A 15,231-nucleotide genomic window follows, 5' to 3' on the forward strand; every position below is an offset into this window, starting at 1 on the left:
TTTTGCTACAGACCTACTTTAGATTATTAATTTCTTTCTGCTAAATCTTAGGTTTTACATACAGAAGCGATTATTGCTGACATTTTTAACATGCATTAGTAAATCTGAGTGGAAAGGTACACAAGTACAGTTGGCTCAAAGCTTTACAGATTTTTATTTTTTACTTTTTTGGCCTTTTCAAAACTCTACATTTAAAGTTGGGAGCCCAATTCTCCCATTTGTGGTTGATCTGTGCTAATCTCATGTTGTTATCCCCTGAAAAGACCCAATTCATGTCCCAGCTGTGTGTATGCAGCATGCGCCAGGTTTGCTTTACCTCAACGCACCTTTCTTGTTCCTACGTCGCCTTCGCAGAGAGCCTGCTGTGTCAAGATGGTTTCTAAGATGGAAACATGAAACAAAGCCTGGCAGCCTCTGATTTCAGCCGCTCCGTCTAAATCTCGTCCTCCACAGCGGCTCACGCAACAGATGGCAAAAATAGACTTTCCCTCTACGTAGACTGAACCAGAAACAGTGAAATTACACGCAGGACTTCCAGGATGCAGAGCGCAGAGTGTTTTAGACGGGGGGCGTCCAAACGTTTTCTCACGTGGGCCAAAACTGTCAAGTCGAAAGTACTTGTGGGCCAAAACAAAGTTAAGTAAATAAAGTAAAATAAAATCAGGTAATTGAAAATCTATAAAATGATTTTTCATATTTTCTGTAAAAAAATATTTTTATTCAGTTTCCAAATTTTATGAGTTTCATGTATTCTAAGAAATAAATTTAGTTATTGTCTTTCAAAACAGTTGATTAGCTAAAGTTTAATATATTAAATAAAAGCTGATTTATGCACAGCAAAGTCGGCTTTTCAGAAAAAGTCTCTATAGACGATTGGCATCGTTTGAGACTTAAGCAAACACAAATGGAAGAGAAGTGGAAGAAATGGACAACATTCAAGACAAAAGACAACGACAAAAATAAAGAACTAGACAAACTAGAGGGGACAAAGGTCAAATAGAGGAAAAGCTAAAGTTTTATGTTATGTTGATTATGAAGACTTCATGTAAATGTAAACAAAAGTTCAATGGTTATAAAAAGACAAATATTTTTTGTTGTACTTAATATTTTCTATTGTAAGAAAATCCTATTGGTTATAATTTTACCCTGACTGTAAATTAAAAAGTTTGCATCTGCACCTCAGTTTGTAGTGCAGGGCCACACAAAACTACTCCAAGGCCCCTGGGCCGCAGTTTGAACACCCTGGTTTAAGATGTTACTTTTATTTTTTTTTTTTCCATTTGCTTTCTGTTTCTGTCGTTTGCCAGCGCTACCTTTGGCATTTAGCCGCAGATTTTCGAGTCAAACCAGGCTGGAGTTGAGGGAGCTTCAGCTAGCATCTCTTGACATAATCTAGAGAGGATTTCAATCCCCTTGTCAAACAAATTACACTTTTTCCCCAACAATTTCTTCCATGCCGGCTGCTGGGATTGTATTGAATCTATTCTTGTTCTGTCTGTGACACATTTCTGGTATTCCTGGCTGCGGTCTGTGGTACGATCGGTCCACCCCCAGGCTAACCGTCAGATAGGTGTTCATTTCTTGAGATTTCCACCCTTTTTATCTGCAAACATGTCATTTCTCACAGCAAGCAGCTTATTTTTGGCCCAAAATGTCTCAAGTTTCCCCTGTGGATGACTCTTCCAATAAGGTTGTAAGTGTTACTGAAATGTCTAGGGCCACTTGAGAATCTCCTTGACCTTCCTGACCGATCCTACTCACTTTCTTTGATAGCAGTCCTCCACTTTTCCAATTTTACTCCTAAATGCCAATTCCTTATTAAGTTAGTGTTTATTTTTTTATATCTGCCTTCCTGCTGTTTGGTCACCATCATTTCCATGCTGCTTCTCTAGAGGCTTGTGTTGTCTGACCTTTTTTGAGATCTTAAAAAAAAAAAGTCATGCTCCTACCCCAAAGATCATGGTTTTAAATGGTTGAAAGGTTCCTTTCCTGCCCTTTCTGGTAATAAAAATTTCCTTGGCGGCAGTACGCCAGGAAAGGACATGATTCATGCCGAGATGCTTAAGCGTCGGAGCATTTTTGAGCTGTTGTTCCCCTTTAATGTCGCATGGAGGCCTTGGACTGTCTGCGGAGTGTCAAGCTGGGATGGTGGCCCAGATGGTGGGACCAGCGCGTATCAGCCATGGGAAAGATTAATCCAATCAAGTCTGGGTTCAGGATTAGCAATGTGGCTTCCATATTGTCATGGCAATATCTGTGGGTCCAATATTTACGTACAATTAATGTATTTCAAGTGTTTTAAATGTGACTTTTCATGTTGGAGGCATATTTAGCCAGCTGGACGTAGGACTGGACGATGGCTGAATTGTTTCATATCCGTCAATCAATAATTATTGATTAGGTTTTTATTTTTTTTAAATATCTGAAACACTGCCAATCTAGTGATGTGACCTTTCCTCTTTCATCCCAGTTTTCACTAAACTCCATTGTTTATTTTTAAGCGGCTATGAGGCATGGTGGCAAAACCTTAAACTGCTGCTGTGTCAGTTACGCAGCAGGTTGTTGCTAGGCAACCAAAGAATGAGTGAGTTGCTAGGCAACCAAAGAATGAGTGAGTTGCTAGGCAACCAAAGAATGAGTGAGTTGCTAGGCAACCAAAGAATGAGTGAGTTGCTAGGCAACCAAAGAATGAATGAGCTGGTTGATTTGACCAACCTTACTTAGCTAACCGTGACTTTAGGTCGGGTGGCTAAAGTCTTTTCAAATTCAATTAAAAAGTACTTTATTAATCACAAAGGGAAATTAAATTAAATATGTATGCCACCTTGTTGCTATAGTTACGCATTAAAACAAAAAATAGCAGAAATCTGAAAAACGTTGCCAAAAATCAGTGCAACCACACAATGTCCCTAACAAAAAGGATCAGTTTTCCCCCAAAAAGAGCAGGAATGAACGTTTGGAAGAGGAAAAAATCTCAGTGAAAGTTCAGAACCAATCCAACATGCTGCCGCCCTCAGCGGTCCTATTCTAGAAAAATATCATCTGCCTCCATCCCCCAGAATGCTGTGCGGTTTGGAATATTCTACCACACTTATTACTGATCATTCATCTATTGATATAGGTTGTTATTGATTATTGACCAGCCCTAATTAGGACCATGTCCTGCAGTAATGCAGGATCTGCTTCAGTCTGTTTGGTTTACAGAAAAAGCCGAGCCAAAGCTCTGTTTCCTATTCACTTGTAGTCAATAAATATGAATTTTGACAGAAAAGGATCCTGGGACGTTTTGAAGAGTTGCTTCTCCTCCACATCAACAAGAGTTGATTTAAATGGCTCTGTCATCTGATCAGGTTTTTTTTCTTTTTGGAGGTTTTTCAGGCACATCACATGGGGTGGAGACAAAAAAATTAATTTTTTGCTCTTTTCAAAATGGAAAATGTTATTTTTAAGCAGCAGTTTATTGGTTTCCCGTTACACCTGTAACCCAGTCACAGATCAACGTAACACAGTGACCTGAGATTGGATGTAGATCTATACATAATAGAAGAACTCTACGTTAAACATATTTTTATGTTTTCTCAGGGGTTGTCCAGATTTTCTGCATGGTGTTGAACTTTCTTGTGCTGGGTTGGAGCTTTTTCTCCTGCACCCACTAAAATGAAATGAACTGAAAGTAAGAGTGTATACATGACGGTGTGTTTAGACAGGTTTTCTGCTGTGGGAAGTCATTCCTGCTGAGTCTCTTGTTTGTTTGTTTTCGTCATCTTGGGCTCTTGGCTTCACCAGCCTTTTCATACGTATTTTGTGCTTTTCTTAGTTCATAAAATGAAATGGGAACAGAAGAAGACACTGGCTATAGTATTTAGAGTAATTTTTAACGTAGTTTGCTGTGTTTTCACAGTTTATAAGAGCAGTGCTTTTATACGTGAAGCGCAGTTGGAGAACTGCGCACTAGAGGAGACCTGCAGGGAGTCAACAGAGACCCAGCTGGACAATAACACTGTAATCTTACTGATTATCCACAATCCCAACAGCTGAGATCATAGTACAGTGCCTGAAATTGTTGTTTGGAAGCAAAACATACAGTTACAATGCCAATAATATGGGGACTTTTAAGCAGAATTACTGTTGAGAACTATATTTTTTGTTTTACTAGTGTTGGTTACTGGTGGAATAACGCACTTTGTTGTTGTTTTGTCTTCCTAAGTGTCCTCCCTGACATGACTGGTTTGGCTTTAGTCGTACTACGAGAGTCAATCCTATCATGTTATGTAACAACTGAAGGTTAGAGGGCAAACTGGAAATCCCAGCGATCATTACAGCCGGTTCATTCCACGGAAACGATCCCCAGATGATCCAACAGCATGAAGTGTTTGGTTCTGCACAGCGATCCAGCTTCGTTTCCTTCGTCTAATATGCTTTGAGTTCCTCCTTTTGACTTTCTTTGTTTGTTAATCAGCTATCACACCCACTACTGTCCTTATCTGCTTTTTCTTTACCTTGTGCCACCACTAGTCCTCATCTATAATTCACGATGAATCGGCGTCTGTCAGACAGGAAACTCTTGCCTCAGGTGTTTGGATGAAGTCTGAGTTGAAGCGACAGCTGCAGACGTCTAGAAGTTCAATCCCTCCATTCACACGACATAATGTCCCTCTCTGCTCTGTTTAGCTCCTTGCCTCGGCTTCAATGATGTCACGAAGAGCCTCTGTTTTATTAGAAGTTCTGCATGCTTGTGTATCCGTAGTTTTCTTCTGCTTAATTGCGTAAGACATAATAGGAAAGGTTCAGAGAGCACTTATTCTCTAATGATGATGGTTTCATTAGTGGAGCTGCTCTAAGTTATCTTTGTGTTTATATTCTCTCCGATGTGCTGCATGGAATTAGAAAAAACTGAAAAAACCTTTTATGGAACCAATTACAGGAAGAGACAAAGTGCAACTTTTATGAATCAATGAAATCACGTCACAATGTGTAAGTTTAGATCCAGTTGCTGAGTTCTTCAGGTAAAGACTAACACTCTGTTCACACTACACAAGTCAAATTTTTCTTTCGTTTTTCTCAAATGCAACCCAGATCACTTGGATATCCGATGCGTATCTGATTATTATTTTTTATTTTTTTTTCAAATGTGACCCGGTTGCATTCATCCACCTGAATGTCACTGATACTCAACAAACGTCACTGTTCTGCGACCTGATAAACCCAAGTGGGAAGAAAAACAACAACCATGGCGGACGATAACGAGGATTAAGTTGTTAATGTGCTGCTCCGGTTGGACAACAACTTAAAAATCAGAAGCTATGCTCCACCGTTAGCATCCATGTTTATTTCCTCAAACACTGAGCACTTCTTCTTCTTCTTCTTCTTGGCGGTTGGCATGTTCTCTGTGTGACGTTATTGCGCCCTCTACTGCGCATGCTGGACACTTTCAGGTCGTTTGCAGTTCACAATGGAGATCACACACAAGTCGTGTTTATTAAGTATTTTTTTTCCACCACGATGAAAAAATCTGATTTGACAAAAAAATTAAATTGGGTCACTAATGTAGCCTAATACTGCGTTCACACTGCAGAGGTTAAAGCTCGATTCCAGTTGTTTTGTAAACTTTTTTTTTTTTGCATGGTTGTTTACATTTCCAGATGTTTTTGACTTATATGTGATCTACTGTGTGAACGTGTAACGTCACACGCTGTGACGCAACTTAATGCGCACGATTGTCGGCCATCTTTGTTGCTTTTCTTCCCACTTTCATATACAAGGACTCAACGCAAAATAGATGTTTGTCAAGTTTGCCTGGCTGCACAGACTCGGGTCAAATTGAGAACATCGGATCAGATTTAGAACCACATGGGTCGCATTTGTAAAAATCTGATCTGTATTGTTCAGACTGTCAGGAAAAGATCTGCATGAGGGCAGAAACGTTGGATTTGGGTCACTTCATGCTGCTGTGGGTTTGTGGGTTAAATCATGGCCGTGTTGTCCTTCTAGTTGCCTACCGCCATATTAAAGATTCGCGGCACAGTGGAGCGGTTTGAGTTCTTTCTCGGGTCTTTGGGTGATTGGTTACTTTAAATTGGCATTAGGTGTAATCTTGTGGTGTTTGTCTCTGTGATTCTTTAGGAGGAACTGGTGTCCATCAGTTGTGGCTTTGAATAGGACATTCAGTAACACTTTGCTCTAATATGTGTCTCAGAATCACACATCCAAATGTAAGCAGTCTATAAGTCCAGTGATCTCCAGGTTTGTCTTTACTGAGCAAAGGACATGCTTTCACAATGTGTCTCCATGTTGTCCTTCACATACCAAACAGCTTCAGAGTGTCTCTTCTGCAGAAGTGGGACTTTTTCCTCGTAATAATACCAACATTGTCTTCTTCCTCCCGACTAGGAAGACTTATTCATTACTGTTGTTCTGGGGTCTTTTACAATACAATACTACAGGGTGTCCACACATCCTTAAAAAGTTTTAAATTCATGCATCTAAAATTAAGGCCTTGAAATGTCTCAAATCCATTAAAAACACGTTAATGACAAGCCTTAAATTTTATTATCGAAGCACTACTTCATCTCGCATATGTAGGGATTATTTTTTTCTCGTGGAAATTTTATGTCAAGTAAAACTTTGAATTGTCTTAATGGCGTCCTGTGATTGAGACCGCCAGTGGTTGTAGAAGAAATAAACACTGTGATTAAAATTGTGGTTGTTTTTGTACCATAAGGTGCTGTTTGATATCCTAGACATGCAGTGGGAGTATTTACCGACTGCTTCTCCTGTTGTTTATGGGGGAAAAAGGTGGAGAGTAACAAGGTCTCAGATCGTCTCTCTTATTTTGGGTAGCACGTTTGCTCACAGTTGTTCCTCCACACCCACACACATCTTTGTTCCTAAGATACAATCCTTTTTGTAGAACATCTTTTCAGTTGCTAGCCAGAAATCTCTGAAGGAGTTCACACCTTTCCCACAATATCCCCCTCATGTGTTTAACAGATTTTCTTCTCAGCACCACATGCTCTGTCGCAAAAGTTGAAAATGGAACCAAGGTGGTATCATTGCCTGCTGCTTATGGACCCCTTGCAACATTTTAATCCTGTGCCATAAAATGTTCTCTTGTACTCTTCATGTCTGCTTCTCTGTACTTCCCTCCTATTGACAGACTAGTGAGACCATGAGCCCCCTGCATGTTAATTTATTTATTTTTTTTCTCCCCACCATGGGGTCTTTTTGTGGGCTCTAGTGTCCCTTATATGACAGTGGGCTGACAGGAAGGGGGGAGGGAGAGGGGGAAGACATGTGGCAAATGTCGCCGGGTCCGGGAATCGAACCCGTGACGGCCGCGTCGAGGACTCAAGGCCTCCAAACGTGGGTCGTGCTATCCCCTACGCCACCACAGCACGTTCAACTATCCGGAAATTTTGTGCATGCGCACAACGGTAGAGGGCGAAAAGCTGATTCTTTTATATGGCGTCCATAACCACGCTGCCCAGAAGAACAACTTCGTTACTAAATGAAGCCTGGAGATGTTGGTAGTATTAATTTATTGCAAGTGCAAATGAGAAAATAACGCAGAAAACCCGTTAAAGATCAACTCAAAACCTCTCTTTTTTTTCTGCTCCCTGTCGGTTACAGAAAGCAGGAACAACCAACTCTACATATCAGGATTCAACACCATAAAACAAGCAATCATTTCCCACACAAAGAACAGAACATTCAGTTCATTACAGTTTTATGATTTTAGGTTTGATCATTGTTTTGCGATTATTAATGATAGTGAAATAGCAAAATGTGGTAGATTAGCTACCGCTGCTACTAGCTAAGGTAACACTACTGGTGTAGATTAGCTACTGCTGCTACTAGCTAAGCTAACACTACTGGTGTAGATTAGCTACTGTTGCTACTAGCTAAGCTAACGCTACTGGTGTAGATTAGCTACTGCTGCTACTAGCTAAGCTAACACTACTGGTGTAGATTAGCTACTGTTGCTACTAGCTAAGCTAATGCTACTGGTGTAGATTAGCTACCGCTGCTACTAGCTAAGCTAAAGCTACTGGTGTAGATTAGCTACCGCTGCTACTAGCTAACCTAACGCTACAGGTGTAGATTAGCTACCGCTGCGACTAGCTAAGCTAACACTGCAGTGGTTGTTGATTAGCTAATTTAAACACCTGCTCCACTGATAATCTATCAGAGTTGGTGTTGACTTATTTTATAACTGAACCAAAGCACACCGAATTCCACATCACATCTACATGTTAAGGTTGTCATAGTCAAGCTAGCGTAGCTGAACCACTTCTCTTTTCCTCCCTTTTTTTTCTTTTTAATTAAAACATCTTCCTGACATTGCTGTCTAGCTGTAGTGGTGTTTACAATAGCAAGTCACTTAATTACTTAGGTTTTTTTAATACATCAGATGTTTATTGTTACTAGAGTTTAACTTTTTTTCCCAGATCATAATATTTCTAACACACTCAAAATTTTTAGGTTCAGTCTCTTACAAAGTATTAATTTCCCACTTGAAATATTGTTTTGAATAAACAAAATCAGTTTTTTTTTTCTTTCTTTCTTTCTTTCTTTCTTTCTTGCTGTCAAACTTAGAGGGTCAACTAAAATGCCCTGGGGTCAGCACCAGCTCCACCGTGGTCAAAGGTGGTTTCAGTCATGAAAGGGCTTTCAGTTCACAAGAGGGGATTGGTCCTTGGGTGGTTGCTAGGCAACTGTATCAGTATTAGTCTTGCAAGTCAAGAGGAGCTGGTGGGGACGCCGAGGGGGAGAGACGACATGCAAGGGTATCTTCAAATCTGTAAGGAATGCTGGGTTCTCCTGCTTAAAGTGGGATCTGTCAACATTGAACTGGAATTTCAGAAAAGTCTTTGCTGGAAGTTTTTTATTATTTCTGGGAGTAAAATGGAACCTAAAACGCTCAGATGATGTTGTTGATTTTCCTTTTTTAACCTGTGAATAGGGCACAGCTGGTGATTTTACAACTTGATTTTAGGTGGAGAAACGGCAAACTGTTTATTTCAGCAGATGTTTGGCCATTCATTCCCACTGAATCATCAGTTTCAGGAATGTAATACAATATTTAAAAAAGCAAACAGGCGGAGGTGGCCTCTGCTTTTCCTGACATTTATCACATCCTCATTTAGAAAATATAAAGCAATTTTATTAAGGTTTTCACAAATGCCTTTTGTTGGTTTGCAGATTCTGCAAATATTGTTGAATATTTCTTTAATGGTGTGATTTGCGATAACTTGTCCGCTTTTGGTTAATGGCGAATGTAATAATCAGGTCAGTTCAGCTGTTGAAACTGTAATAAACTAAACCACCAAGGCTTTATTGAAAAAGTGGCTTCTGCAAATGGTTTTTCCATTACACTAAATAACAAAATTGGAGTGACTAAAGATAAAAACCAGTGAGCTCAGCCATAAACATTAGTTATGCTGATGCTAAACACCAAAATGCTATTGAGCAGAAGATGATGCTAACGTGCAGAATGTCAGGAGATTTTAAACTGTTTTAGATGCATCGTGGGTAGAGAATAAGCATCATTTGCTTTTCAAGAAATAACCATTTAGGGGAAGCAAAGTTATCAAAAGTGCTAAAGGAGCAATTAGCTCTGCTATTAGCTGATGTTTTCCAGTAACGACAATCAGTCATGGAAATAAAGCGACATTAATTTTCCTTTTAAAAGTTGTAGACAGTTTTGACAAAAGGAATTTGCTCGTCATTATTTGTTGCATTTGATCATAAAGTATAAATTTTCTTTGAACATATGCTGCTCTGTTTGGGATGGTAGTTTGTCTGGAAGGTCATTTGAGGAAATACACATTATGTAACCCACACAGCCATGTCTTGGGTCCATTAATAAACACTGTAATTATGCCATCATGTGTACATTCTCTGCAGTGCCTTTTAATACATGTTCACAGCCAGCTGAGATGAAAAACAAAGTCTTTTAATCTTTAATGTGTCCATTATCATTATTTTCTTAGCTGACTGGAGAAATGGTGAAGAGCTTTTATCTCCCACAGCTTGGAGGTTAAAAGTAAAAGGTTTTTCTTACACATGCAACAAAAGCCAGTTTTGGATTTGTATTAACCAGAGTTGGTGGGTTATTTATTTTTGATAAAAAGCTATTTTAATCCTAAAGCTAACAGCTGTTTCCCTCTTTCCTGAGGCGAAAACTCTGTTAGACATTTTCCTTATCGCTGGAAGTAAAGTTCAATAACTGCCCTTGTTTTTCCTCTGAAGGCCACTACCCCGTGGCGGCGGCATCAATTTTTGGCTGCCCCTTCGTGTGCATGAGTGCACTCATGTTGGCGCATGCCTTTTAGCCTCCCCTTTAATTATGGGTCAATGCTCATCGAGTCAGCATTGATCTCTCCTGGTGTAACTATTGCTTGTACCTGTTTAAATCCAAAAGGCAGTGTTTATGCTTCTCGACGGTGCCTTTGTGATAACAACAGGGCAAACATCCAAGGAATTCTCTGTATCACTATTTTCTAAATAAACTCTGTATGCAGCTAAGTAAACAATCGAAGCAACTGAAATGCTATTTTTGTATCACAGAAATCAAAAACAATGTTCTTTGTAATAAAGAAGCTCTTAGCTGAGCTTTAATCTGTTTAATCACAGAAACATGTTGGCATAAGACAAGATAAAAGAGCAAATGATGAAAGAATCGCTCAGATAAAGACAAACGTATATAAATATGTACAGAAATGTATGCAGATCTTAACAGTCAATTAGAAATTAAGTAACTGTTCACATAGAGGTTCACTGCACTAAAAAATGTTTATTGAATTAATTTAGCTTAGAAAGTTCGTATTCATTACATAGTGATTATAGTTTTTCCTTATTTAGGATGACTAATACAGAGATGTTGTTTATGTCTTATAAACATTGTAGTTATGGACCAGGACTCTGTTAGCATGAGATCATTGGAGCGGCGCTGATCAGTCTCTGATACCGAGGTGATTAATGCGTGTTTTGGTACTTTTGGCAGTGTGGGCCGGTGCCGAGTACCTGGAAAATGAAATCGGCATCTCCATAAATTCTGTTGGCAGAAAGAAGCAAGATTTAATGTAAGGCAACAGTAACTGACACGGCTCCTGAAAACCACACTTACTGTGTACTTACTTTTTATTAAAAAACATGAGCTTTTATTTGAATTGCCTTATTTCCATTGAGCAGATTTATTTGCACCAATTTGCACAATTATTTGTTCAATTTAATCGCAGTTACTGTTATTAAATGGACTTCATATTGCATAAAAAAAACACCTGGACTTTCTCAACACCTCAGGTTATCTGTGTTGCTTATTCACCTTTTTTGCACACTTCTTCTTCCACTAAACCTTTCATTAACATGCTTGAACAGAGAGATCAATGCACAGCCATCAGCAGTGCCTCTGTGGCTTTTCACCCATATTAAGGGTAAAAAGTCCTCAGTGCAGGTCGTAACCTGGGCATTATTTAACATTCCTGCATTAGGGATGTTTTTCGTTTTCATTTACTTTGAACTATAATAATAACATTTACCAGAAGTAAACAATAAATCTCACCTTAGCACATTTGATTGTCTTCATTAAGACCTTTACAGGCAGAAATGAAGCTACTTTCACTGCTTCCTTGACTGTTGTCTATGTTTGGAAGAGTCCTGTTATGTAATTCTTGCATAACTAAAGTCCTGAAGGCGTTTCTTCTAGATTGGTAGATACTGATTCCTTACTAGGGCGTCTTTTCCCCCTTTTTTTCCAACCATTCACAGCAGTTTTTCTTTCTGTTCCAGGTGTGCACCATGTCATCTAAAAGTCATCCTCCCCTCATGAAGAAGCACAGTCAGACGGACCTGATCAGCCGTCTAAAGAGCCGGAAGATCCTCGGGGTTGGTGGCGAGGACGATGACGGGGAGGTGCACCGCTCCAAGGTCGAGACGTTCACACCAAAAGCGAGTTTATTAGGACGAGAAACAGCTGCAACTAGCGATTATTCTGATCAATCGGTTAAAAAAATAGGCACATTCTGCTGGTTTTTGTTTTTAATATTTTCTGTACAGTATTGGGAAATACTGTACAGAAACAGTACAGTAGGTATGTCAGTAGTCAAAATAGTCAGATATGTCAGAAACATATGACTATTTTTGGATTAACTGATTAAAGAGGCATTTTTATGTAAAATTGACATTTTTCAGCTTTACAAAAATATCAAAAACAAACTTGATGCCTTGATTCTTTCCACGAATGTTTGAGGAATCTTTTAATCTCCATGGCAACCATTAATCAGCTGGGCAAAACGCCTGGTGGGACCAAGCCCCGCCTTCGAGTTCAAAGCTCCTCCCCCACTCGGATCCTTCAGACTAGCCAGAAGCAATTAGCAAACACCTGGTGGAACTGAGCATCTGCTGATCTCATTATAGGAGCTACATATGAAACTCTGGTTTAAAAAAACAAACAAACAAAAAACAAAACAAAAAAACAAAACAAAAAAACGTTAAAGGGTTAATAGAGGAGCCATGTTGTGATGACTTCCTGGAGGCGGAGTTTCTTAAAGAGACAGAGGCATTCAATTACAAGTTATATTTGATATATTTAATCTCAATTTTATAACAAGTCAAGGTAACATAGCTGCTTGATTGTGCTATAAAATGAAACCATGAGACTGGAAAACACACAATACTGGCTCTTAAAGAATTAAATTGGAAATGTTGACTATACCACTTGCCTACAAAGGTTTTTCTTTTTTCAATCTTTAATATAAGATATAAATACAGCTCTGGAAAAAAACCAAGAGCCCACTGCTCTGAACCCCATTAAAACCTGATGAAAACATTGGCTTTGTGGTTTCTAAATGAATATGAACTGGTTTTCTTTACACTATTTGAGGTCTGAAAGCTCTGCATCTTTTTATTATTTTGACCATTTCTCTTTTTCTCCAAATAAAAACGACTACTAGTACTAAGTAGTTCATAAAATAAAATAACAAGGTTAATTTTACTCAAACATATAAAAGTAAAATTGAAGAACTGATCCTTTTAACTGGTCTCTTAATGTTTTCCAGAGCTTTGTGTTTTGTAGAGTTTTGGCTTAATGAGTTTATTGTTTCTTCAGCAAATTACCTTTTTTGAGTCGAGTTTTTTGAAATAGTAAATTATCTGATTCAGTACCTGATTCGTCAGCATTAACCCGATGAATCATCTCAGCCCCTGCAAACAGCTCTGCTACAAATGAAGCCGTTCAGTTAAACTGCCATTAGTCCAGCAGTGCATAAAGAAAAGTGCCAGATGCCGATATTAACCCACAGAGGAGTTCTGGATTCCTTTTAAAAGCCACAGTGGGCTGTTAATTGGCTCTTCTCTGTCGCGGGGATTCGCCTCTCATGCTTCAGGGAATCTGGATCACGTAATGCTCTGGGCTCGTGCCGCTCCGCTGAGATGTGGCCGGCTCCCCCGGGAGGCCGCCAGCCCGTTTCATCTCACGTGTTGGATTACTTCCTCTTGTGTTTATGTCCGTACTTATGGACAATGCAAACCAAAGCATAATGGCTCGTTCAAAAAGAGGAGGAATATTTCGATTAGCTGCAGTTTGTGGATCATTTCTCTCCCTCCAAAGGACTCAAATATCACAGTTTTTATCATTTGTTTAAAATGTAAGATTTCATTGCTGTGCGTGGCCACAGCAGACAGCTCTGCTCTGGAATATTAATCAGGGAACAGAGCAGAAGGGATCAGGCATACGGCGGCAGCTGATAGCTTGTGATGAGATGTCAGCGCCTTTTTCTCAGCCCTCCTGAATGTTTGTTTTCTCGCTCAATGTTTTAGCACGGAGCCTAACCCAGACATCTGTCACACAAATCTCTTTCAGCGAGCGCCGTCATGAAAACAGACGCATTTAAATAAACTCACTTACAACAGCGCTGCATCTCTCCGTTTCTGACACCGACTATTATTTGATTAGACGCAGATTCTTCAGCACTGACTGGGTGAAACAAAAGCAGCAGGAATTACCAGTAAATCTGAACTTTTCTGTGGTGGGTACTGGGAACGCACCAATCGATACCGATACCCGATATCTGGACATAGTATCTGCCGATACCGATCCGATACAGAAAAACAGCAACATTGATTTAAAGTGTTTCTTTTATCTTACACACAGACAAAAATGTACTGAAGTTCAAATTTAGTACAGCAGTAAAGCAAACTTAAATGCACCAAGAGCTTCACTATCTTGGTCATTCATGTAAAAACAACTTTAATTTATTTAGTCAGTTCAGTTAGGAGTAAAACAGCCAACGTAAAATAAATGATAAAGAAACTGAAACGGATAAAAACAACAAGTTGACTACGTTGGTCGAACATGTAAGAATAAATTGCATCAAACCGTTTGTTCAGAAAATTAAATTATGAAACATATTGTAAAATAAATAAAGCATAAAGTAGCACAGAGCATAGAATTGGACTGAATAGATCTGCCCTTATGGGTCAGGCACATTGTCACCAATACCTGATCTAGAATTCTTTTCAATATCAGTACCGATACAGATATTGATGAAAAAAAATAAGTTCTAGTTAGTTCTAGTTTCAGTTATAACAAAACATTTTTACACATAAGTGAAATGATCTGCCAGTCGAACTAGAACTTTTTCATCAGTATTGAGGAATTATTTACTTAAACAAGCTGCTGCTGCAACTTGCTGACTAGTTGCTTCTAATTTAGATCTTATTTCACGTGTCCTACAAACTAAATATCTGCACTAGAAACTAAACTTAAAGTACTTGTTGAGATTGTGTGTGGAGTGAATTGTTTTGTCGTTGTTCTTGTGTGGAGAAGAGGCCCATGGGAAGTAAACTAAAAGTAAACGGCTGGCTTAAGTTATAGACTGAAGGAAACGGTTGGACTTGACCTTGTTTTTGGCCCATAAACAAAGGAGGGAAGTTCGGCCTGCTGACCGTCTCTTCCTGACGTCTTCACTGATAGCAGCAGATACTTTAACAGAGACGGCTGAGGAGCGTTGGTAGTGTTGAATCGCCAGGCTCTGCTGTTTGTCCTGTCTATTGTTGCCAACAGCTCCATTCACCCTAATAATGTGCTGCTGCAGCAACAAACAAACCTTGAGTCCAGCCCTCGTCACGCTCCGTGTTTTGTGGATACTCTTCAGCCTTGGCTGTTTGACTGTCGATGTGCTTAATGTGAAAACACTGGCAGTGACTCACTGTGGCCTCGTTGTGTTTTAT

The 15,231-nt window shown here is 39.3% G+C and overlaps 1 protein-coding gene across 2 annotated transcripts in view; it reads left to right on the forward strand.

Annotated features, from left to right (window-relative positions):
• The window catches only part of tp53i11b (tumor protein p53 inducible protein 11b), a 44,218-nt gene that overhangs the window by 13,987 nt on the left and 15,000 nt on the right, over nt 1-15,231 (forward strand). The window contains exons 2-3 of one of the 2 annotated variants that reach the window (XM_044126018.1): nt 11,006-11,084; nt 11,791-11,928. In XM_044126018.1, the coding sequence (XP_043981953.1) occupies nt 11,800-11,928 (129 nt within the window). In that variant the 5' untranslated portion in view covers nt 11,006-11,084; nt 11,791-11,799. The remainder of the gene's footprint in view (nt 1-11,005; nt 11,085-11,790; nt 11,929-15,231) is intronic. The other variant, XM_044126019.1, reaches the window with a different exon arrangement.

This window comes from Gambusia affinis, linkage group LG08 (assembly GCF_019740435.1).
Source record: "Gambusia affinis linkage group LG08, SWU_Gaff_1.0, whole genome shotgun sequence".
Taxonomy (NCBI): domain Eukaryota; kingdom Metazoa; phylum Chordata; class Actinopteri; order Cyprinodontiformes; family Poeciliidae; genus Gambusia; species Gambusia affinis.